At 39.1% G+C, this 25,853-nt stretch overlaps 1 protein-coding gene across 1 annotated transcript; it reads left to right on the forward strand.

Annotated features, from left to right (window-relative positions):
- Positions 1-297: 297 nt before the first annotated feature.
- Positions 298-25,635, forward strand: LOC104488747 (bromodomain testis-specific protein-like). The gene is given in 17 exon segments (XM_010135778.1): positions 298-489; positions 2,619-2,756; positions 3,504-3,633; positions 5,734-5,903; positions 7,040-7,399; positions 8,430-8,558; positions 8,756-8,944; positions 10,219-10,394; positions 10,469-10,761; positions 10,858-10,974; positions 12,510-12,635; positions 15,596-15,708; positions 16,999-17,140; positions 20,765-20,838; positions 23,242-23,381; positions 24,640-24,844; positions 25,567-25,635. Coding segments are annotated over 17 exon segments (2,763 nt in total).
- The last annotated feature ends 218 nt before the right edge of the window (positions 25,636-25,853 follow it).

Here is a 25,853-nt window from a genome sequence, read left to right on the forward strand (position 1 = left end):
TGAGACTTGCGGTGGGTGCTGCAAAGCTGCTTTTCATGTTAAACTTCTTTTATAGGACTCCATCCGGGGGGTGGGGGGGAAGCAGAGGATGTATTGCTAGGCTCTAGTGGTCCAGCACATCTCATTATCCACTCTAAACCAAGTGCATCTTGGTTAAACTATGAAGGTATGCCTGTGGCTGCAGGCCACTCTACAAAGAGTATTCATCACTGAATACTAATTATTTTTCTTTTTTTTTCCCCAGGTTAGATATATAATAAAGATCTTTGAGCAAGTGGACATACAAACTTGTTAAAGATGTCTGTTCCAAGCCAACACCGTTCTGTTATCATTAACCCTCCTCCACCAGAATATATAAATAACAAAAATAGTGGTTGCCAAACAAACCAACTTCAGTACTTGCAGAGGGTGGTGATGAAAGCCATGTGGAGGCACAACTTTTCCTGGCCATTTCTCCAGCCTGTAGATGCAGCAGCACTGAATCTTCCTGTAAGAACCATTTTGGAATTGGAGTGTTATTATCTAAAGTATTGCAGGACCTGTGAATACTAGTTTAAGGTTGGGGGGGGCGGTGGTTCTGATGCAACAGATCATGGAAGACTATTTGTGCATATAAACTGCTTTCATTAATCCAAGTCTGCAAGGAAACTGTTTTCTCTCTGGTCCATACTAAATGCTGCATCTTTGCTCGTTCTTCCTGATCTGAGACTGTAGTAAATCAGTATTTCTAAGGGATAATAAGAATGCTTAGACAGGCTTCTTGGAGTTGCTGGTTGTTGGTATTCTGTTTTGTCTTTCCACCTCGCTGCTGGTTTAGCCATATTTCTTAACAACGCGTACGATGAGTATTTTGCCTTTGAGTTTTTCATTTTTCTAATAGGAGGCAGCCAGCCTCTTTCAATGCCAAACACTTCCCAATGGAAAAGCAGATCTGATCGACCCCAGTAAATAGGCAAATCTGGGTGCAGTTTGATGCACAGAAGTAATTACACTTGTAATATTTCTTAACTTCAAATAAACTTTGGCACTTTGCTCTGAAGTTTCTAAAGGAATTAAATGTCCCTTCAAAGATAGGGGAGAAAAAAATATATATGGTGTTCTGATACCACTGTGGTAGAACATCCTTCTAGGAAGCCTAGGATTGACACTGAAGTTCTTGTTCTGTATTGCCCTGTGGGTTTTATTTATTTTGCAATTTAATTACAACAAAGTGAATGAATATAATGTCTTGTAATATTGTTGTAATTCAGGTATCTTTAGATTCCAGGTTTGGGTCACCCCAGTTTTTTCAGTCAAATGAAAACATTAGTTATTCACACAATGGTATTTCAAATGACCTGGAAAATACTATTCTTGGTAGATAAGTAGAAAGCTGTTAAATAAAACCATGATGTGCATGTCCTTCAATTTTTCTTTCTCCTTCAGCTTAAGAAATCATATTTTCAAGACTAATTCCACAAAATCATTTGTTCTGTTTAGAGCAGACAAAAGCCTGTATCTGGAGCTGTCTCTCGTGACAAACTAATTTGGTTAGTTTGCCCAAAAGCGCAGTCAAAGTGACTATTTTTCTGTGTCTTTTCTCACCCTTTTTCCTTCTTGGAAGGAACTGTCACTTAAGGTTAATATTGAGGGTCATTCAATCAAAATGGTAGAATGTTTGCAGCTGGCCTCAGGCCAGTCCTGCCACTCTAGATTTCTAAGGCAGCCACTTGAGTGTGTGTTAGTTCAACTGCTGCATGATAGCAGGCAAACCTCTGGCTCCATAGCAAGGAACAATGAAGGCATTGACTTTGTCTCTCTCCTCCATGTATTATAAGATGCAGAATGGACAATACTCAATTACCTGCATTACTTAAAAGTTTTTCTTGTTTTGTTTTGGTAAATTCAATGGTCTGCAGTACGATGTATTTAGGGTTTTTTTTTAATTTCACTAAAATAGATTGTTAGGACAGCTTTAGAAGACTCTAAGTAGTAGTAACTTCACACGATTACAATGTGTATGTGAACATAATATGGATATTCCTGTTCTGATTTCTTAAACGCATCCTCAGGAAATCAACCTTATGCTCTTAATCAAAACTGTCAGCCTTGCTGCTAAAACAATCACAGTAGTTCACATTCTGGCTGCCTTTCAGTCATATTGCCACATCTTCATACAACTAACCCTGAGAGGAGAGCCAATATAGCCCAAGGAATGAAATACTTGATCAGCACTTACGAAGACTTGGTGGCTACTTTTTGTCAGTGACTGAGTCTTTGTCAAAGTCTGTCTTTGCCCCTTTCCCCCTGTTCTGTAAACTAGAGCACTACTTAGGTAAAGGCTTTGAGAAAACAAAGGAGAAGTGCATCTACTTTTCATAAGTACTACTACCAGTACAGCTCTGGATCCTATTGAGATAAATATTCTTTGGGGTTATATGTTATATAAGAGCAAGGAGAAATCAGGAGGTGAAGAGTTCCTGAACACTTAATTCTATGGTACCTGTGACTATAGGGGAAAGGTTTCCTTCCAACATGATGCAATTCTTCTGTCTTGCAATTTAACTTTGATAACTAAATGTGTAAGAATCTTCATGTCTTAAAGATAACTGTTGTGTAACTAACTGTCAAAACCACAGGATTATTACAGCATTATAAAGAAACCCATGGACTTGACCACCATCAAAAAGCGTCTGGAACACAATTACTACACAAAAGCTGCAGAATGCATTGAAGACTTTAAAACTATGTTCTTAAATTGCTACGTATATAACAAGGTATGAGAAACACAATCTCCTACCAGTAACCAGTTCTATTGAACGATACAAACAAGTCTAAACCAAGCATATGGTTATTAGAGTCTGCACTAAAACAGTCTATGTCTTCATGGGGTTTTTTTAACTATTCTCTGAAAGGTGGGAGGACTTTCTTCCTAGGATTGGCTGAGGGCACATAACTAAAGTCTAGCCTGCTGTTACAACAACTGAGTATGCAGTCTTTTGTGCACAAGGATTTCTCCTGCAAAATCTCTGAGTTTTAGTCACAGAGCTTGTGAACAGCAAGCACTGTAACTGCTGTACAAGTTTAAGGCCAGCAACCCTGAGTCATGCTCCACTACTCCCACAACTTCAACTAACTGAACCTGAAGTGTGAGCATCTCCCTGTTCTTCAGTGCTTGTTGGTTGCATCTTCGTACCTTCAAGCTTCAACAGCTTTCTTCAGAACGCAGGAATGAATGAGAAAGTTACAGATCTGCCTCCTTTTCCCTTTGCTGTGGGAGATTTGTGGATATAAAGCAAGTATAGGACTATGCAATGCAACAGTGGGAGCAAAATTATTTCAATAATGAAGCAGCTTGTGTTAAAGTGAGGTGGGGGGCCAGGGATGGCACTATGATACTGGTGGCTTGTCACAGCCTGTTGGAGCAGGATTCTAGAGACTGCTTATTTTACAAGGTAAAAATAATTTTTTTTTACATTGCTGCAGCCTCTCCTTTACTCTGAATGTTACTAACTCTTTTGCAGCCAGGAGATGACATTGTTTTTATGGCCCAAGAGCTAGAAAAAGTGTTTATGCAGAAAATAGCCCAAATGCCACCAGAAGAAAGACTAGTGATTCTCAATAAAGGAAAGAGAAAAGGAAAGAAGCCAGAAGGTAAGGCCTGTGCTACATGTTGAATTGTTAACATACTAAACAAGCAACAGCTAGAAACATGGAATCCTCCATAGCTTGTCAAAACAGCCCTGGAACAGATGGGTTATCAGATGAGTGACAACACTACCATAAGGATTTATCAGATCCGTGCAGCCATAATACTTTTTGCAGGTACTAGCTAAATTTTCTGTTTTCTACTAACAAAATGTGTTTAAGAGGGGGTAAAAATCGGAATTATCAACTTCATCAGTGATCTAATAGCATAGCTTCACAGGCAAACTTCTGGTAAAATGCAGTGCTCTTGACCATGAGAATGATGATTCAGTCAAGACACCTTAAACTTACGAGGAAATTACATAGTAAGTACTTGAAGTGACATTGGGTAGCCTAATTACAAGGGGGCAGGTGATTAACTGCAAGTTGTTCTCAATTGCTGTCTACCTATGGCTTAATTGCTCTTAGAACCTGTTTTACTTTTACAAAGTGTTCATTTCTACATCTAAGCTCTCAACATTGCCAAAGAGTAAAAATTTACATTCACAGACTATGCAGCGCCTGGAGTAACAAGTGCATCTCGCTGGATTAATTTGGAGAACTCCAAGATAGTGTTCCAGTGCTGGCCTGGATGTACTGCTGTCAGTTGTTGGGGAAATGTTAGCTATGTCTTGAGGGAGCTGCAACACTTCTTTACCCTGATACCTCTTGATTATTTGGCTTCCAACAGCCATGGAGCAGTGATCTTAGCTAGCTCAGTTCTTACTGGTTCACTTTACAAATGCTCTTACTGTTTAGCTGTGCAACTATACAGCTCTTCAGGGCCTCCCGATTACTTCATCTGCTTCCTCTTACTGCTGTTTGTGCTGTGGTGGTCCTGTGTTTGTCCTCTTACTGTGTTTGTGTTGGTAGTATACAAAACAAATGGTTTTTTCAAATTAGTATTACAGTTTGAGAGATCTCTGTAGCTTTCTCAAGATAGATTTGAGGAGCAACACTACCTTTCAGGGATCTGGTAGATGGATATGGAAAAGCAGTGGTCGTTTCACAAGAATTTTTAGTGGGTTTGGAAGGCAGAGGAGATATTCATCTGGCTTCCTGTTCCTGCTATGTTTATTTGAGTAAAATCTCAAGGAATTCATTGCCTTGGCAGAATATGTTGGTTGAACAGGTAGAAATGACTCCCAGAAAAGATTTCTGTTGAGAAATACGTTGGAAGCTGAGTTAGCTTTTTGGTTCTCAAATGACTGCAACAATTCGTTGAGATGATTTCATAACGCCATCTTGCTGGTACTAATGCTGTTTAAGTCCCCTCATTCCCTTTGCACACACAAACATGCAGCTTGTACAAATTTTTGAAATGTTTCAAGCACTTCATTTTTTTTTTACTGGATAGTAGAGCATGCTGCTATGATCAAGGAAATATTTCTGTCCTGTCTTTTGCAGACTTTGGATTTAGAGACAGATCTATGCACACAGCTTATTTCCCTTTACAAAAAAAAAGGTAGCTCACTTTTCAGAGAATGTCATGGTGCTGCTCAGCATTGTTATATAAACCAACATGTGAACATCTATGGGAACTAAACAATCACAGAGCTGGAAAAGGTTTTAGTAACTAAGAAGCCAAATCAAATACAGAAAAACATGGGTCTAAACTATCCTCCAATCAGTAATGCAGATCTGCAATATTGATAAGCAATATATGCAAGTCTTAACTGTGCTTAGGAAACTTGAACCTTCATGACACAGTTCGATACGCTCTTTGCTGCTCGGTCTTTATGCATATACAGAAAACAACTTGATTCCCTAATTGGCAAGAATATTTTTACTATATACAGGTTTTAGCGTGATGCCTCTTTAGTCTTCCTGAGGTTAATCCACAATTTCCTTGAAGCCAAATACGCATCACTTGGTACAATATACTAGCTGGTGCTCAGTAGAGGAGGATACCAATGTTGCTATACGCAGCAATGATCCTGCTTTATTTATTTATATAGTCTGGGTGTGGAGGAGTGGTTCTGTTGACAGCTGTGCAATTTGATCATGAAAGAAATTAACTGCAATGTTTAAGATTAATCTTAAAGCTTTCTGTTTTAAAATAACCAGAAACACAGCAGCTCAACCCTAGGACTTCAGAAGAACAAAGCACAAGGCAGAAACAAGCCGAAAGCAGTGAGCAGCTTCCAGTGATGACCCAAGTGCCACAGGTTACCCCAGCTCCTCTGTCTGCTGCTCAGCTGACTGCTTTAATGCCAGCTGCAGTCCCTATAACAAAAGTAAGTTTCCTTAAATAGCATTCAGAAAGAAAGATATTGAAATTTCTCCTTCAGGGACTAACAGCAAAACCACAGGAGCCATGCTTATTGCAGGATCTTTTAAAACTTTCTATTGTGATAGATGATAGTAAAACATCTCTATTAAATCTCCTAGGTGCCTATTAATTCTAGAAACTAAACAGAAAGCAGGATGACTGCTTGGTATATCTTTTCTTATAAATGTGGTTTTAAAACTTTGTTCCCAAAGAAACAAAGTAAAGCTTAATACGGTCACTCTCAGAGTACTGCTATACTATTTCTATCACTTCACCTTGATGTAGAACCTGTTTTTTTCCTTGATCTGTAGGTAATGAAATTAGTATTAAAATAAAGCTCTTTCTAAGTTCTATTTCCAGATTCTATTTAATAACTTTTCATGTTTTCAATGTAAATCAAATGCTTGATTCCCTCAAAGTAGCATGCTTGCTTAAACACCGTGTAACTAGCCTGGAAGGTGTTCGTAGCTTGCAAAAGCAAATTCTTGTTAACTGCACTCTGAATTGCATGTGAACATCTGACACTTTCCTTGGATAAACACTCGTGTACTGACCTAGTTTCAGCGTTGATCTTCCAATGAGGAATAGGCACATGTGCCAGGCTCTCCTATAGTGTGTATTTACCCTATACTGAAGCATCTGAACGCTGATGGCAAAGCACACATTGTATGGCTTCCAAACCAAATACCACCCATGTTAAATAAAAATAGAGATAAACCTGTATATAAAGCCCCAAACCAGGCTTAAAATCAATTGCAGTAGTTTTACCCCTTCCCATGGTTGTCATCTTGGGGTAAACTTCATAATCTACCAGTTTCTTGGAATCTTCTCAAATAGCTAAAAACTGACCACAGCCTGACTTGCAGTACACCCTGTTCTTCCCTTCACACCTAAGATTGAGCTTGGCATCCTGATCTTGAAATGCCTTGTAGGTTTTCAGTTGAAACTTGTGGAAGTGTCATATTCTGCTCTGACTTCAATAGCTGTGGAAGTCCTGACACTTTTTAGATCTCTTTTGTGTATGTGTGTGTAGTCTGAAAGGTGGCCATTCTTACTGTCATGGATGCCTGTACTTTAGACTGTAAATTTTTCTTTTCCTAGGCAAAAAAAGGTGTGAGAAGGAAGGCTGACACAACAACTCCTACTTCAATATTCACAGCAAGAGGTGAATCTTCAGCAACATACAATGAAAGAAAAGCTGTTAGAGCATGCAGAGGTGAAAGTGAACCAAATAAGCCTCTGAAGAGATACCTACCAGATTCTCAACAGTCACCTGAAATTCCTAAAAAGATTCAGTTGTCAGAACAACTAAAACATTGTAATGATATACTTAAAGAAATGTTTTCAAAGAAACATGAAGCATATGCACGGCCTTTCTTAAAAGCTGTAGATGTTGCATCTTTCTCACATGGTGAGAATCAAGGGATCTCCAAATATGCTACAGACCTGGGAACCATTAAAGTAAGCATGTTTAAGAGAGAATTGGACTATTTGTGTGCTTGCTTGTATACCTCGTGTAATGATTGGATTTTAACAGGGTTAGCCCAAAGGTGTCACGAAAGCCGCTTCTCCTTTGAAAGAAAATGGGCATAGAAACCATATACACTTATCTCTCTCAACAAACTAAGCCACGGCTTGCTGAAGAAAATTTTCTAAGTCTCATTGTGACTATGTGCATAGCATCTAATCTACTTATCTGTTGAACAAGTTAATATAACTAGTGAGGGAATTACCATTTCCATGAAGCACTTTGAAGCAGGCTACGTGTTAAGTATCGTTTGGTCTGTATACACAATGCTATTGCTGATGCTTATAAAACAAAATGCAATTCTGTAATATCAACCTCTTCTCTCTGAATCTCATTATCCTTGGTGAAGTGCCCTGGAACGTCAACAATGGATATTTACACAACTCTTTTTACATTTTCTGTGAAAAAGAGCCCTTCTAGGTAGAGCTATGTGACCAGTGCTTAGTCAATACTGGGCACATCTATCTGAGGTTGAAGTATTTAGCCAAGATCCACCTTTGTGGAGAATTTCAATAGTCTATTCAATTATCTTGAAAAACAGGCTTGCACGATATAAAGGTTATTTCCCAATTTCTAGCCCGTTAGTCTGACTCAAACAATTATGGAGTAGGTTTTGTATAAACACCATGCTTCGAAATAAAAGCAAGTGCTGAGTATGCGACCAAATAAAATCACCAGAATGTTGTTGTCCTGACCTAGTGCTGCAATGAGTACTAAGTCCTTACAGCAGTTACAGTTAGCAAATCTGTTTAAAAGAGCAAATTCTTTTACTTTATTAAAGGGGCAATGTTGAAATGAGGAGCAGGTTTTTCCATAATGGTTCTGGCAACATGTTTACTGTCTTGATCCAAACTGAGCCTGATATTGGATGTCAAAACTCTTGTTTTTTCTCTTTTTCTGCCAGTTCACGGTGATGCTCTCTACTTTAAGCCCTAAATGTGCATTAATTTTCTTTTTCTCTAGAAAAAAATGGATAATTTTGAATATAACAATATACAAGAGTTTGCTACAGATGTTAGATTAATGTTCATGAGTTGCTACGAACATAATTCTCCAGACCATGAAATAGTTGCTATGGCAAGAAAACTTCAGGTGAGTTAAGTCAGACTTGAAAAAGGGTAGGATTATAAGGCCTTTGGGGTCATCTCATGCCCTAACGTAGCACCTGCTAATGTTACCAACTACTTTGTTGCTGTGTTGTTCAAGAAAACAAGTAACAACTTCATAATGCTTTTGGAATTCTGAAAAACATGCTAACCTCTCTGCTGTTCCCAAACATAACTCTTTAGGATGTGTTCGAGACGAACTTTGCCAAAATTCCTCATGAACCTGTTGCAAGTGTTTCTCTGCCACAGCCTACAAGAGAAAGGACAGAGGCTTATTCCAGTGAGAGCAGTAATGATAACTCTTCGGAAGAAAAGTCATCTGAAGACTCTGAAGAGGAGAGAACAGTGCACCTTGCAAAGATTCAGGAGCAAGTAAGCATTAGTACTCAATGTGCCTGCCTGTTATGATCTCTGACAGCACTACTTGCAATTGTCCAGTCTAATAAGGCTTAGCACCAAGAATCAGGATCTAAAGGATTCTGTAGTAATTTCTTTTTTCTTAACACAGAACATTATTTCTGTTTGGAAGTACCTCAAAACATTAAGTGACTAGTACCTCAGCATGTGCAAACCTGTTTTAGTGAATGATTGCTCTCGTACTCTTGCCTACCAGTTCTTCAGATGACTTTCAAACTTTAAAAAAAAAAAAAGAAACAAAACTGTGTTGCTGTGGTATGATGAGATCATCCAGATACTCCACATGTACCTTAGTGGCATATTCTTCTAACAATGGCATTTCCTTCACACAGTAGAAGAGCTCTGTTCTTAGGGTCAGTCTCTTTTTAGCCCCATAAAAGCAAGTAATTAAATTTGCTTCAGAAAGCTCCATATGAAGTAAAATGGAAGGAATCTCACGCTCACGTTAATGTGAAGCATGGCTTTGCTTCACTGGCTAAGAGTTAAATGGGTCTTTTGCTTGAACATGATTTAACCTGCTGCTGCTGTAGTATCTATAAACTGTGAGGGGAAACTGGCTTTTGTTCTGCTAGTCCAGTGAGGGACAGTTTAGTTTTCAGTATTTGTCAGAACAGCCTCATCAATTTATGAGCATAAGCATGAGGACAACCAAAAGTCTACAAGACAGCCTTTGGATCATGAAGTGTTTCAGCGTGTCTGAACTCTAATTCTTCTGGTCTGTCCATTTTCCTTTTAATTCCTATGAGGTTTAAATAAACTTAGGTTATGTCATTCTCTGAAAATGTCAGTATGTCCCCACTAGTCATTTTATATCACAAAATATCTGGGGTTTGTGGGTTAAAGGTGCACAAGCCCGGTCCCACTAGCCGAGTTCAGTAACGCTGTAGAGGTCTAACCTAATAAGGCACTTACATGCTGCCCAAGTGCTTGAGATTAAAGAGTGGCTGCTGGATACTCTTACAGCAATTTTTGCTTTTTTATTCTTCACAGGATGCTAGAAGACATATGCTATTAGAAATGCTTGTATAAAATAAGTAGCCTTAGATCTTCTATATCCATAGTCTGTGGCTATAACACAGCAAGATGCTTGGAAAATAAACCTCATTTGGAAAGCAAACATCCTATTAATATCCACTCAGCTGCCACAAATTTCCTGTGATATTCAGGACCAGTTTATTGTTCCTCCTACATTACCTAAGGTTACCAGCTTTTTTTTTTGCTTTTGATAGCTTAAAGCTGTTCACCAGCAGTTGCGTGCTTTGACCAGAGCATACTTACCTAGACTGAAAAAGAGGAAGGCTAAGATGGAGAAAAGTAAGAACAAGGAAAAAGCTAAAATAAAAAGCCTGATTCAAAAGCAGAAAAAGCGAAAACACAAATCTAAGAAAAACCTGTCTTTAAACATGTAAGTGTGGAGGACTTGTGTGGGTGTCAAATTATTTTAAACTGCTGTTACTGCAGTATACTTTTTTCTTGCAGTCAATCAAAGAAAACCATGCAGCAGGTCTTGTTGGCACATAAGTCAGAAGATGAAGATGGTGCCAAGACTATGAATTATGATGAAAAACGACAGCTGAGTTTGGACATAAATAAACTCCCTGGAGACAAGCTTGGGGTAGTAGCCCGTATAATACAGTCAAGAGAACCTTCACTGAGGAACTCTAACCCTGATGTGATAGTAGTTGACTTTGAAACTTTAAAGACTTCAACACTCAGAGAATTAGAGAAATATGTGGCAACCTGTTTGAGGAAGAGACCAAGAAAGCAGCGGGGTAGGTAGCACAAATGATGCTTTAAAAAATACAAAACAAAGAACCCTAGAACTGTTTTCTGTTTTGCTGCAATGTTAACTTCTGTTTCACGTGCAGCTGAAAAAACAACAAAGACCAAAGAACAACTTAATTCCGAGAGGAAACAAGAGCTAGAGAAGAGACTACTGGATGTCAATGGTCAACTAAATCCACAGAAGGAGAAGAACTTCCAATGTAATGTGACCTTACTCTTTTGTAACAGATGTAGCTTAAAGCAGGATTCTCCCCTTGGGTTTCTGTAGTGTCATGCAGCTGGGGACTTTCTCCTCAGAACAGTTGAGGTCTTAAGACTCCCATTTCCAGTCTTAAGATTTTTCTTATGTTGAGTGAGCTGGAGGCACAGCAGTAAACCTGGTCATTTACTTGTCCTGTCTAAAATACCTTCTTTATTCTTGCACCTAATCTTTTCTGCAAGTAAAGATGATGACAGCTTCAGAATTTAAGGGACACTGAACACCTTCTCCTTTGTGCTGTCATATGAAAACATTGGGGAGGGAGGGTGCCAGTGTTCCACAGACTGTGTATTTGTTTGGAGTTCACTTGCTGTGTCTTTGAGATGTACAAATAACAAACTCTAGTCATATTTGTTAGATTGCAGGCTCACTAAAGCTATAATCCTAGTAAAACTTCTGCATCAGTGATGGGTGTGCTGTGTTGTCTTCGTCTCAAAGAAGTGCCCTATGAGAATCAACTCAGTTTTTCAGGGAATATTGCATTTCAATATCAAAGCCAGAAATTCAGTACGTAGTTACTGGTGGTTTTTCTTGGGGACTGAGACTCGATCAGTGCAGCTGATGCTACTATTACAGGTCAAGCTATTCCTCATTAAACTACTGACTGTTATTATTGCCTTCTGTTGATTATCTATTAAACTCCTATGTAAAACCAGTTAGCTGAAATGATAGCAACAGCCCTGCAAGACACAGGCTTGCATCCAGCATTAGCTTGGTTGTCTTCCTGTCTGGAATACATGATGGTTTAAAAACATCCTAGAATGAAAAGCTTAAAGAAAAAACCAAAATCAGTTATGAAGGATACTTCTTGGGCAGTGGAAGGAGGCAGGCCAGAGAACCTTTACAACTAGCACTTGTCTTGTTTACAAAGAAGAGCTTAAGCTGGCACTTAGGATGAAGGGAAACAGGTTTCCATGTAGCTTCTCATTGTTCAAAGCTTCCACCAGAGCAAAATACTTTGAAAAAGCTTTTTGACTGCAAAATTTCTAAGTGAGTTAAGTCATCATCATTTTGCAGATGCAAAATAGTCAGATGGTGGGGAGGTGACAGTTCTGGAGTGAATATGAGCCCACATATGGCTTGGGAAAGAAGAGTTGGCTATAGATAAAGACCTCAGCATGCAAGCGCAGCAGCAGCGATGAGCACAGAAACAGGCTCTTAACAGTAGGAAGACTTAGGGGGGAAAATTGCTTGAGTTGTGTCTTAAGACAGCACACTTTTAACCTAGAAACAAGGGTTAGGGCTGTAAGTTGTGTGATTACAGCCATTTCATTTATTTTACTAGCTTTCTGTTGGTAAATTTCTATCCTCTACCCAAGTCTCAAATTCACTGCTAAATAGACAGTTGACAAGGAAATGGCAGAAGATGAACTGTTATGAGGCATGAATGGACCTAATAAGATTGATCTTAGTCTTCTTGAATATGAAGACTGCTGTGTTGCAGGTTGTTCTAAACTCTTCTTTTTTCTCCTGCAGTTGAAAACAACACTGAGTCCCATATTAGAATAAGCAGGCTGAGCGACAGCAGCAGCATTTCCTCAGACTCTGGCAGCAGTACTAGCAGCAGTTCTAACTCCTCAGATGGCAGCGACTCTGAAACGGGTCAGAAAGCTTCGTTTTGTGTTTGTATCTGCCTTTTCAGTTAGCATCTACTGTTCCTTGTGCTTACCAAGGATTTCAGTTATCCTTGTAGGTTTGCTCCATGTGGAAGGCTCAGTTCTAGTGCTATTAAATTAGTGTCTTAATACCAAGTTTGTAGGTTAAAAAATACTGAACAACCACTCAACTTATCAGTTAAAAACTTTAGGGACCAAAAGAGGTCTGTGTATCTAACCTGTAGACTTGACTATTTGGCTATAACTTACTCTTGTGGCTTTGATTCCTTTTTGAAAGTATGACTTTATTTTCTCTTCTGGTCTGCAGCGTGAAGGGTGCCTTACCTTGGGGATAAGGCTTAGTCGCCAAGCTGAGGGACAAAAGTGCCAACAGCATTGACTGTAGAGCCAAAGTCTAGCCTGGTGCTTCAGCTGTCTCAAGTTTGTTCAAGGGACAATGCTGCGGCATCGGGATATCCTGCATGCAGAACTCTTTAGTTTTATAGACCAGAATAGTTCTCCCAAATGGGAGGGCTACAATGTTATGTCTGAATGAGGTAACAGTGTCAGGTGAGATGAACGATCAACCCTTTGCAGTGTGGGGAAGCAAATGCAATGAAATCATTGATGGCAGCAAAGACCCTGATCTCGCAGGAATCTTTGTGGTTGTCTTTATCTGGGAGAAGTTGTCTAAACATATAACGCTGAAGTCAAAGTATTCAAGATAATGTTCCTTTCACTCAAGGTTTGGCTCTCTAGGTACAACCATAACTTGCATATTGTATGTATGAATAATAAAACATAAGCAAATAACTGATTTTTTTTTTTAATCCCCCTATTTCTGCCTACCTCACTGCATTTACAGTTACAGAAACCTGCTCAAAACAGACTGGAACCAGGCAGAACTGTCCAGTTTCCCTGGAAAAGCCTAAGGTACACTGACTGAAATCGATATAACATTACTTTATCAGGAAATAATGAATATGGCTTGAATGCTACCTGTTTGGTAAAACTCACTTACCTGGAGATGTAAAATCTACTCTTTGTTAAAAGTAGTTTACGTGCCTGTATAGAAACCAATGTACTGGGAGATCTCCTGAGGCTTTTACCTCTTAATCATTGTGGTAATTCCACACTGGTTAGGGGAGAGAGGGAGAATGCTCCACATACCCCACCCCCCAAAAAAAGGAAAATCCTCTCCAACATAATCTTTCAGTATAGAATTGACCTAACAGTCCTAATAAATATTTTTTTAATCTATGAATAAACTCACTTCTACACCTAAAAATAAATAAATGGAAAATATACTAATCATTTTCAGGATGATTTATATTACTTATTACTATGGTATTACTATAAGCAACAGCAGTTTTATTTGGAAATAATTTTTAATGCCTCTAAGATTGTATTGCTTTATTCTTTTATATACAGTGGGTGTTAATTCTTGCCAGGGCTAGCTGCCTTTCAAAATTTCCCTTGAAGCCACAAGAGACAGAGACCTTGGATTTCAAAGCAAGATCACAGCAAAGCCTTCATTCTTCTTACAATAGACTTGCTTTCGTTTAAGTGCTTAGTTGGATACAGGAAACCAGGCTGCAAATTTATTATGCAGCTGCTCCTACTGCAACTTCATAAGCAGAGACTGAAGGGAGGAATTACACAACACCCTATTTTTTTTTTGCTGTTGAAAAAGCACAGCCTCTGCAGTGACAGAATGACAGAAATAAACACAAGAAAATGGGATACAGGAATTGTGCTTCAGCTTGGTCAGTTTTAACAGTCCCTAACTGATTTTCTGAGTAACAACAAACATCATGCTTCAAATGCTCACACTGCAATTTGCTCTCATGGTATTCTGTATCTGTCAGACCAAGGCAGTGCATGGTACCTCATGGGGTTTTGTCGTCTAAACTCTTAGAAAATGCTAGATTAGTATCACTGCACAAGGACTACTGAATCCTATAAAGAGTAGAAATGGGGGCAGTGGTGGGAAAAGGAGATCAAATAGCTATAAAAACAAAGATTTGGCTGTATTAACTACTGCAATCTCTTTCTAGAGAATACCACTGCTTTTACAGAGGACATCTTGCAATGCTGTTCTGCGAGCACAGCCCTCATCTACTAGTGGCTTGCAAAATCGTGGATCATCTGGACAGCAACAGCTACCTCCCAGTGTACTGCAGAGACTTCAGCCGTTACAGAACAGATCACTGAAACCTTCAGAACAAAATTCCCAGTCTCCCTCAGGTAACACCTTTATGGCAAGAATTATAGCTGTATTTGGCTGCTGAGGAAAGAAGGGATGGCAAGACTGATATTTGTATTGCCCAATAAGCTTACTTGGGGATTTTGGATAATAAAGTAATTGCAGGGTATGGATTATGAAGAGCACAATGTAGATAAGTGTGACAGGACTGAGGATTAGCTAGGGTTTCAGCTTACTGGGGCTCTTATGGTGGGGCAAAATAGTATTTAAACAGGAGGAGGTGTTCATGCCTCCTCCTGAGATGGAAAACGATAGTTTACTGAACCTAGGTTTAAGGAAATGCTCAACACCTTAAAGCAGGAATTAGATGCTTAAACCAATCATCAGTATTCCAATTCACATCTGAAATCCCTATTACCTGAGGGTGCTATAGGCCCTCTGAATTGAGCAGTATCGTCTGGATGTCTCAGATATTAAGTTGCTTAGAAACTTGAACCAAAGAGCTATTCTTTTTCCTCCCTCACTTCAAAAGGTCAAATAACTTCAGGCACTTCTGAGTTTTTGGTAAAAGACAGCTTTAGTTTGTAGCTGATTTAACTGAGAGATCAATTAAAAACTAATAAAAGAACTGTCTCGGATGGTGTAGCTAGGATACATATCTTCACATCCACCTAGTCCACAGATCTAAACAGTGACCTAATTTTGAGATGTAGGACTGCACTTTGCACGTTAGGGGAAATCATACGCTACTTCTTTCCCAGGTTTAATCTCTGCTGTATCTGCTCTGCATGATGCTCCAGACCAGCAAACTCCTCAGAGTACTCCAAGAACAAATCAATCTTTTGTCACCCAGCGCACACGTATGCTTCCAGAGGTAAATACATGCTTCTCTCAAATGCATTTATTTCAAATAACTTATTTAGAGAATGTTCTTACTCCTTTAGATAAGATCTATATAATATTCCAGGCTTGAATTTGATGCAACAAAGGCCACTTAAGGTTTACAACAAAAGTTTTCTAAAACCCCACTCACAAAGTGATTCTCATCCTTGAAGACGGCATTAATCCATTGCTTCTTGGCTGCAATGAGTTTGGCTGATCAATACATCAAGTTTATAATGTACTATAAAGCTTATCTTGTTTTCCATGCTATAGCTTAAACTTAAGTAACCCTTGCACACTTAGAGGTTAAAAGCCCAATGAGTTAGCTTACAGTCTCACAAAAGAGATGGGCAGCTTATACTATACGTTCTGGTTTTCTAGAAATACCAATCTCATAAGATCAGTAATACTCTGAAGACTCTAGGAGCTGTCCTGGAAAAATTTTGCTTTTTCATCTTGTTCTTAAAGCTATGGAAACTGTGGCTTTCAGGGTCGCAGGTAAGGTAGTGAAATACTGGATCACTGTGGATGTCTGCCTGAGTATATTCTTGGAGAGTATTTTGGTTAGAAGGGCCTCCATGTTACGAAGGAAGTTATTGATATTGCAGCAGCATGATCTCTTTCATCTTAAGATGTTTAACTATCTTTCTCAACATGGTTTCAAACACAGCTGCTTTAGCCAGGTTTTAATAGCTTTTATTTTCTGAAATGGATGAAAACTACTTCTTGAGTCTATGAGCACAAGAACACGTCCTGCAAGAAAGGCAGTAAAGCAACTCGTTCTTTCCCATTTGCAACCACCATCCAAGGCAGCAAGTCTATATCATGAGTCTCAGGTTTGTGCAACAGCTCCCTGAGTTCAAGTGGATTACCATGCAATCTGCCATACAGAAAATCTCCCACTGAACTGAAGCAATACAGCTGCCCTTTGCCCTGATCCATAAGCTAGGGTGGTGCAACTGGCCTTGCAATAGCAAAAGCCAATTTCTGTTACGTTGTACTGTGTTAAGGCTTGAAGATCCTGTATCAGTTTCTCTTATTCTATCTGCTCCATCAGTTGGGATCTCTGAGCAGTTCATGTTCTAAATCCACAGTCTTAGTGTAAGAACTTGCTTTGACTACTGTAATATGAGTGAGATTTAATTATTCATGGTGTTTCCAAAAGAGAGAACTGCTACAATTTATTGTTCTAAGCTTCCAAATCTTTAATCCTGCTGCTATATAATGAGAATCCACATGTTTAGCACTTCAGAACATATGCTGAAGTCTACTTCTTTTCTAGGTATCCAACAGAACTACCCAGGCTGACAGTGTTGATTGGAGTAAACAAGCTGAGAAAACAGCACATCTAGACAAACCAAATAAATGTCAAAACAAGGCCAGTAAGGGAACTGCTGATTCAGTATCCACAAATCAAGAACAAAGTATGTATTTTCATAATAAAAACCGTAACTAATATTGGGGTACAAAGTTAAAAATGTATATGAACCTGGTTTAAAGAAATAAAATGCTGAACACTTGTGCATAAATCAGTCTGCAGAATAATGAATGGGATGTGGTTTCCCTTTTTCTTTGTCTTTTTGATTTGCTGCTTTTAAAATAGTTAAATGGATGATGATTTCTTGTTCTGTGTTAGAATATATAAAACAAATGACTTTTTGATTTGAGAACTCAGCTTTCTGAATTTAGTACTAGGGATAAGTAAACCAGTCTTCTAGGAAGTCTGAGAGAACCGATATTCCAATCTGTTAAACTTTACTGGCCTTCAAGCTGTCTTCTGCAGAAGCTTCATGGAGCTCTTTCTCCAGGGCACTCTGCAGTATTTTGAGTTACCATCTCTGGCTCTTGGTGACAAAGATCTGACAGTAAAGCACTGCCAAATTGACTTTCATTATGGAACAAACCTACAGTTATTACAAGAATACAGGTTACCCAAAAGCTGCATTCCGTACAGAGCTGCATCAGATTCCATACGTATTTTAACTAAAGAATTCAGAGCTCTACGCTGAACGTCCATGCCGAGAGCCTAGTGTAACCAGACACGATTGGTTCTGTTCCTTCTTTACTCTTTCCTCTCTAGGCTACCCACATTCACCCAAATAAGGGAGGGAACAAGGCTTTGAAAACTCAAATTAAAAGGCACAACCTACTTTCTGATGAACTCTTTAGTTGTAGCCAAAGAATAATGCTGGGTATGTGAGTTGTATTAAAACAACTTAAAAATGAAGAATTAATTCTCCAGGATATTCTATTTCCGTACTACCCACACATTTACTAACCCCCTTTGTTTAGACTTGTAGCAGCTGGGACCAGTACCTGGGTTCCATGGTTCCAGCTAATGATCTTCTCTTCTGAAGTTGAGGCTGCCGAAAGCTTGAATTCCTGTCCTCTGTACTGCGTGACTGTAACAAGATCGTGTTATTTTATATGTTTAAGTGTTGAGAAAACAAGCAGAAATAAATCAAGCTCATTGTTTTTAATATTCATAGAAAAAAAAGCATAGCAAAAACTGAGGAAATTTTGCTTCCTTCTACACTTTGTTGTTTATTGATTAGACTTTATTCCTCTTTCTATTCCTAATCCTCATTTAATTTATACTGTTTCTATCTTTTTTTTTTCTTCCCAAGGGCCAGTTGTGTAGTCAGCTGTAGAGGAACTCCTGTGTTTCATTACTAGATAACTCCCATAGTAGTCTCTACCTTTGAGAACACCTGAACCTCAGCATTATGATCCATACCAGAACTTTTAACACTGTCATATGAGTGTAGTTACCTGCCCACTTCCATAATACAGTGGTATTTGACTGTTCCTGCAAGGACACATGCTCCAGCTGTGTTCAGTGTTATCTTAGTCCTTCCAATGTTAACTCCTGTAGAAAACTGGAGGGGTGGGAGGGGATGGAGGGAGATACAGGATTTTGGCTTTGGGAGGTTTTTTTTTAAACAACAACAAAAACTTTCTATTCTGAAACTGTTTGGGGGCCTGTAATCTATTGGTAGAAAATGTTGAGAGTGCTCAGTATGGTACGTGTCTACTTAGATCAAACCAGGGAAACTCATTTTAGGATTGGATGCTTAGAGCAACTCACTGAATTCTGTAGAGAATCGCACTGTTTCAGGCATTTCTGTGAGGTTATCTGCATCCCTGAAACAAGAGCTTCTGATTTTAGACTAGTGACACCTCTGATGGTATGGGTGCAGGCTTGGTGTATCCCTGAATTTAGTGGTGTCTTGTTGAGAAACTTAACTAATGAAACAGGTAATCACTAGCTTCTCTTCAGATTAAAAAGTAGTGTCTCTCAATGAGAGGTTCTGTGAGGGCACTGCTGTAAGTAGCTCTAAACAGCACGTTTCAAAGCACATGGCTGCAAATACTTTTGACACAGCCTCGTATTCCTGTGTTATACCTAGAGCTTTAAGGCAGACATGACTATAAACTTAAATTCATTTAAGTTTGCTTCAGCTAAATCTTGGTGGATATAACAGGTTGGTCCAATTGATCTTAACAATGGGGTTAGACATTTTTGGGTATGTAAAGCACTTGCTTTCTGTTGGAGTATTTGGTGTTCAAGACTGTCGAGTTTCTTATATGAAAGTTCAAGCTGCTTGTATGAGGATGAATGGTAGATGAAAGGAAGATGCCTATTGTATTAAAAGGGACACCTTAATGCGCTAGTTCTCTAGAAGAGAGAAAGTCTCTGGTAATGACATTTGATCTAGGTAAGCTTTGCTTAACTGGACCTGGAATCCACAAGAACAGAGATATCAGGATTTGGAACCCTCTTCAATAGTACTTGAGTCACTTCAGAGATCTTTCATCCTCCTCTAGTGTATAGCAAAACCTCTCCTGCTCACTTGCAATTATACCATCTCACAAGCAACGCATGCAGGCATAGGGTAAAAGTCAGGCACTGTTGTTGTCTTGACTTCTAGATGCTATGAGGCCTTTCTGAAATCCCTTCTAAGACAAACTGGCTGAGGGTTTGATAATCTGCCTTCAGCACTCTGGATTCAAACATCAAAACACTTTATCATTTGCATGAAAAAAAAAACAAAACCCCCAACATAATATCTTAAGTTTCTTATTAAACATGTACTTAAATACTGAAACATCTCAAACTGCAGTAGAGAATCATTGCTGAATGACAGAAAATATACATGACGTTCATATATGCTTTTAAAATAGTGGCTTTTTCAGAGTACACCTAGATTTTCATCCCAGATGCTCTTTAGAAGAGAATTTAACTAAGTAATACATAAGATAAAAAAAAAAGACTGCTAGCCTGCAATATGTGGCTTTCATTAACCGTGCAGTATTCTGGCTGGCCCCTAGTATTAGAAAACTTTATTTTCAGGCTTATTATAATGACTGTAGAAATTTATATCTGTGCTTGCTTTTGGAAAATCTTTTGAATTCTTAAAAGGTTCAAGGGAAGATGTTTTTCAAATAAAATAGTACAGGTCTTCTGCAGCAGAACAGCGTATCAGAACCGTTAATCTAAAGTTAGCATTGTAGAAATACCACTTCACCTTTCCCCTCACAAGTAATAACGAGGTAGCAGCAGGGAGTATTCATACATCCTGTAGGCTACTCGAAATGTGATGACTAGCCCTTACTGTCTGTCCTATTTGCTTTCATTTTTTTATGAGGTTTTTAAAAAAATGAGTTTACAGGATGAACAAGGTAGTCTTAAATAATGCTGGAATCAAAATGGGAGAGGGTTGGATGGGGAGGGAACAGGAGATGAGCAACTGACAACGTGCTGTGTTAAGACTTCCTGACCAAACTGTTTGGGCATTCTGCTGGGACTCTTCTGGAATTAACCAGGAGTTATTTTCTCATCTATAGTTGAGCTTAACCATTACTTTCCCTGCCCCAAACTGGAAAGAATTGGTTGGGAATGCTTGGGAGCATTTCTGTCATTCTGAACCAAGTAATAATAATAAAGTGCAATGTAAATTCTTAAGTCAATTTTTAACACTAAAATTTGAAGAAACATAGCACATAAAATCAACATGAGTGAAAAATCTTTTTTATTTTTCCATCAGGTCATTGTACACGTAATGATAAACCTAATGGTAAAAACATGCTAGAGCCAAAATCCAAAACTCTTTCAAGAAAGGTAAGTTTTGCTCAAGTCCTGTTTGAGAAAAGGACCTTGAGTATACTTACTAGGAACAATAATTCCTTATCCTGAGATCTTCTCTGAAAATTTGGCCTTTTGTGATAGAAATAGTTAGTGTCTGATAGGCCTTGGTCATTTTCTAAATGAGATAAATATGCTAAAAACAACAACAAAAAAAATCTGTGGGAAATCTATGGATTCTGATCATTTCAGAAGGTAAATGGTATTAGATTAAGTTAAAAATAACCTGTCTATGTCATCATTAAAAATATGGCTTATCTCATTGTGGTGGGTTGACCCTGGCTGGACACCAGGTGGCCGTTAAAGCCAGTACATCCCTTCTCCCTCTTCAGCTGGACAGGGGAGAGAAAATACCTTGACTCACAAGCCTTTCATGATAAGGACAGGGAGATCACTCAGCAGTTACCATCATGGGCAAAACAGACTTGACTTGAGAATTTAATTTATTACCTATCAAATCAGAGGAGGGTAATGAAAAATCAAATTTTAAAAACATCATCTCCCCTCCCTTCGTCCTGGGCTTAGTTCTGCTCCCGATTTCTCTACCTCCTCCCCCTGAGCAGCACAAAGGGATGGGGAATGCAGGTTGTGGTCAGTTCATGATACGTTTTTTCTGCTGCTCCTTCCTCCCTAGAGGGGGGACTCCTCATGTGCCTTCCCTGCTCCAGAGCAGGGTTCCTCCCACAGAGACAATTCTCCATGAACTTCTCCACTGCGAGTCCCTCCCACAGGCTACAGTTCTTTACAAACTGTTCCTGCATGGGTCCCTTTCATGGGGTGCAGTCCTTCAGGAACAGACTGCTCCAGCACGGGTCCCCTCATGGGGTCACAAGTCCAGCAAACCACTGAGCCCTCATGTCTCTCCACGGGACCACAGATCCTGCCAAGAGCCTGCTCCAGTAAGGGTCACAGCCTTGTCTGGGCATCCAGCTTCTCTGGCTCGGGGTCCTCCAAAGGCTGCAAGTGTGATCTGCTCCACCAGTAATCTCCGTGGGCTGCCAGGGGAACATCCTCCTCAACTGTGGTCATCACCACACACTGCAGGGCAATCTCTGCTCCAGTGCCTGGAGCAAGAACTCCTCCTCCTCCTGCACTGACCTTGGTGTCGAGTTGTTTCTCTCAGATATTCTCACTCTTCTTTCCAGCTAAAACTGCTCTTGCACAATAATTTTTTTTCCCCTTCTTAAATATGTTATCACAGAGGCACTGCCACTGTTGCTGACTGGGTTTGCCTCGGCCAGCATCAGGTCCACCTGGGAGGTGGCTGACAATGTCTCTGTCAGATACAGAGGAAGCTGCTAGTGGCTTCTCACAGTAGCCATCCCTGTAGCCCCCCTCACTACCACAACCTTGCCAACGCAAACCAAATTCACACATCTAGTTCTGTTATTTAAACAAGGAACTAGCATTCCCTGATCTAGTTCTCGTATTCAAACTGTTAGTGTGCTTTCTCTTGCTGATTCGGTAACAAAAATAAGAGTAAAGCGGAAGATAGCCTTGGATACTATTGAAAAACCTGTTCTGAAACAGGCTGCTACGCTCTTGATGATATTGTTACAATTAGGAAATAATATGAAAGTTTTTGTGTAAGTTAGAAAAAGAATTTCTAGCATACAATAGGTTATCTTAAATGGAGGAAAACAGTAATTTTATTACACATTATGTAAATTCTTCTATACTAATCACCTCTTTGAAAACTTCAAAATTACTAGTCTAAATAATTGATCCTGTTAGCCTCTGGGCCTAAAAATTTTGTATACCATCTGTTGAGCTAAAATATTCCTAGGATTTTTCTGCAGGCACTTAGATTTCAGAAAGCTATTAACTAACTTACTGAATTCAATTTCAAAAATATGTATTTCCTTCATAAACGTGACTTTCTACAGGAAGCAGTACTTCTTAAGAATACTAGTTCTATGCTGCTTTACACTGTGAAGCAAGTGCCACTTCAGGGGAGCAGGAAAGAAAAGAAACAGAATCCCCAAGCCTAATAGAAAACTATTGTTATGTAAGGATTACGTATAGAGATGAGGTAGATGTTCTCCATATTAAAATACTGTCAGTGGACCTTGCGTAAGCTCAGTCCCGTGAATTCATGTTTTCTGGAATTAAAAAATTGAGAGCTCAATGTAAAGGATTGGGTAGAAATAGCTACAAATGCTAACAATGTTTAGCATATTGAACATATTGAAGCCTGCTTAGATTGTTGCATTTGCATTAATATTTTTTCAAAGTAAGGATATTTTGTTGTCGCTATTCCCAAACAGGTCCAGTCAAATCAACATTGTGCTCATGTAAGAACTAAGCAGATAATGGATGATTAGTAGCTGTAGAGTATTTTTGCCTCCTCCGTGTTTTTCTTTTTTGTAATAACTTCAGGACACAGGACGTAAGAATACAGATTCCTGGGTAAGCTTATGTAAAACCATGATGCTTCCAGCTCCAATAAAAACATCTGCTGAGGCCTTCAAACAGTTCAGGGAAGCAGCATTAAAGAAGAGGAGTGAGCAAGTGCAGGAGTTAAAAGCACCTCTGGTGCAAGCCAAGAGGACACTGCAAAACCTTCCTCAAAAGAAAGAGAGGTTTGTAACCACGTGTTTAAATATTATTCTATTCAGGAGCAAGTGGTTTGGGTTGTCATGTGTCAGATGAAGGGGGCACCTGTACCACTCTAAGCACAAATACACATCCAAAATGGACAAAGCGGCTTTTTCCCATGCAAATCAGTATCATTTCAGCAGTTCCCTGGAGCACTTAATTCCTCTGGCCGTGACCAGAATTCACATCTGTTCTCAGTATCTTAATTTTCTACATCTGTAGCCAGGAAAATCCCCATCTTATTGCTATCCTAAAAGGAAGAAGGATAATCTAGTCTTCAAGAACTGGGTGCTGAAGCTAAAGGAGATCCAGTGTGCACCACTTCAGACGGCAGGATTCTTTGCATTGCTGTGCAGATACGTACTCAGTAAGACTGCTGTAGTACTCTTCCCTGTTACATGCAGCCACTGTATTAGTGAGTTCCCACACACGTACCCCAGACTGCGGTCTATTATTATGCTGAGTAAGTGACTGCCTACTAATTACTGCATTGCAGCGATATCTTAGATTGCTGTTTGCCACCTTTTGAACTATGCTTTCTATAACATTTCCCTCTTCAGTAGCTTTGTTTTTTTCTTGTCTGTTTGACCCTGTGAAAGATAAGTCTGAGCCAGTTCCTAAATTCTCCTGCTCCTGCCCCTCGCTGGCTGTATTAGAACAGGTCACCTGTTTGGAGCGTGTTATTGTAATAAAGAGAGCATTTGAGAGGCTTAAGAGTGCACTCTTGGTTCAGAACATACAGTGAACAGTCCAGGCACCTTCAGCTACCCCAGGTTCTCATGAGGAGAAAACCAGGTATGTAGCTCTATGGAATAAGACGTTACAGGTGCCTGCCTGAAGTTAGTGAAATCTACCTCAAATAACTAATTGAAGAGGAAGAAGGAAGAAGCAAAATACCACAGGCCAAGAAAGTAACACAAAATTGTGTGTGTCTTCCAAAGAAAGCGCATGTAAGTTTTGTGTAGCATATATAAAAATCCTGTGCGCATATAGGTTGGAAGAGGAACACAGGAAATCTTAACCTACTACAGCCCAACAATTGCATGCACGTCCCTCTTGCAAACAGAAATTACTATGAATCAACATGTAAACCAGAAACACGGTTTGAGTGCTATGCAGCGATTTAAATTACTTGCAAAATTCTGTTCAAGTGCAAAGGCTTGTTACGAAGAAAAAGAGGAAACAACTTTTATCCTATACCAATCTCTTCTGTCTTTAAAGGGGTCATGAAGGCACAAGGTTGGATGCCACGGTAGCAACAGACTGTGAGCCTCAGAAAGAAGATCATCAGAGCGAACAACTGCCCGAAGCTGAACAACATAACCCTGCTCAAGATCGTGACTTGGCTAGAAAAATAGAACAAGAACGCAGGAGGAGAGAAGCAGTAAGTTGCTGACTCTTGCCAGCTGATTTTGTTTCAACTTCAGCAGAGAATAAAACACGTTAGCTCAGGTCCTTATTTTAAAGGACCTGAATGATCAAAAACAACAGAACTACGCTACCTGAAGAGTTAGCCCAGAAAACTAAATAGGAAAGTCATAGTAGGTCTTCAAGTGATGTAATATGAAAAACTATCTGCTTGGTCCTGTTACATAATCTTCAAGTAATTGCGTGGTAAAACCAAATTTTAAAGAGGAGGCCCTGACCTCTGAATAATTTCAAACCTGAAGTCTTGCAAACTGTCTGTTTTCTTGAACATATTCCATGTCAACAAAAGTGCTCATCTTACTGTTCTGCTCTGAAATATTACAACCAAGCCTTTTTAAAACTACTTTATTGGTTTTATTGGTTTAGATAATGAATGGTTTTCAATTGCTACTTGTTTTTAGATTAAACATTTTTTTAAAAATTCACAATATTCTATGATGGGAAGTAAGAACTGCAGTGTGAGATTGTGCTAGATTCAGACACGGTCTACTGAAGCTTTCAACTTGTTCAGCTCTTTTCAGACAATGTGTGCACACTCAAACTTGTAATACCAGAGGAAGCATACACTTTTGGGGAAGAAGCTTTATAGTTTTTTCCTTGAATCTTTACTAAATCTTTGACCTGCATACTATTCATTGTCTGACTGCTCTCAAAATACACTAATTTCCTTTCTTGCAGATGGCTTGTATAATTGACATGAATCTGCAGAGAGATATTATGACATCTTTTGAAGAGTATCTTGAGTGAAAGCTGTAGTTAATATAGAACTTAACTTCAATACTACTGCAAACTGTACAACTTTGAAAAAGTACTAGTTACAAGCTTAAATGTTAAGACCACTTTAAAGAACACATAAGCTCCTCTAAAATGCTTAAAGGTTTGTTCATTGACACCTGAAGCACCACAAGATCCTTCTGCTGTTTATTTACGATATATGTAATCTAGTCTGCTACGTAGAAGAATGT

Source organism: Buceros rhinoceros, unplaced genomic scaffold, assembly GCF_000710305.1.
Source record: "Buceros rhinoceros silvestris isolate BGI_N320 unplaced genomic scaffold, ASM71030v1 scaffold2975, whole genome shotgun sequence".
In the NCBI taxonomy this organism is placed as follows: Eukaryota; Metazoa; Chordata; class Aves; order Bucerotiformes; family Bucerotidae; genus Buceros; species Buceros rhinoceros.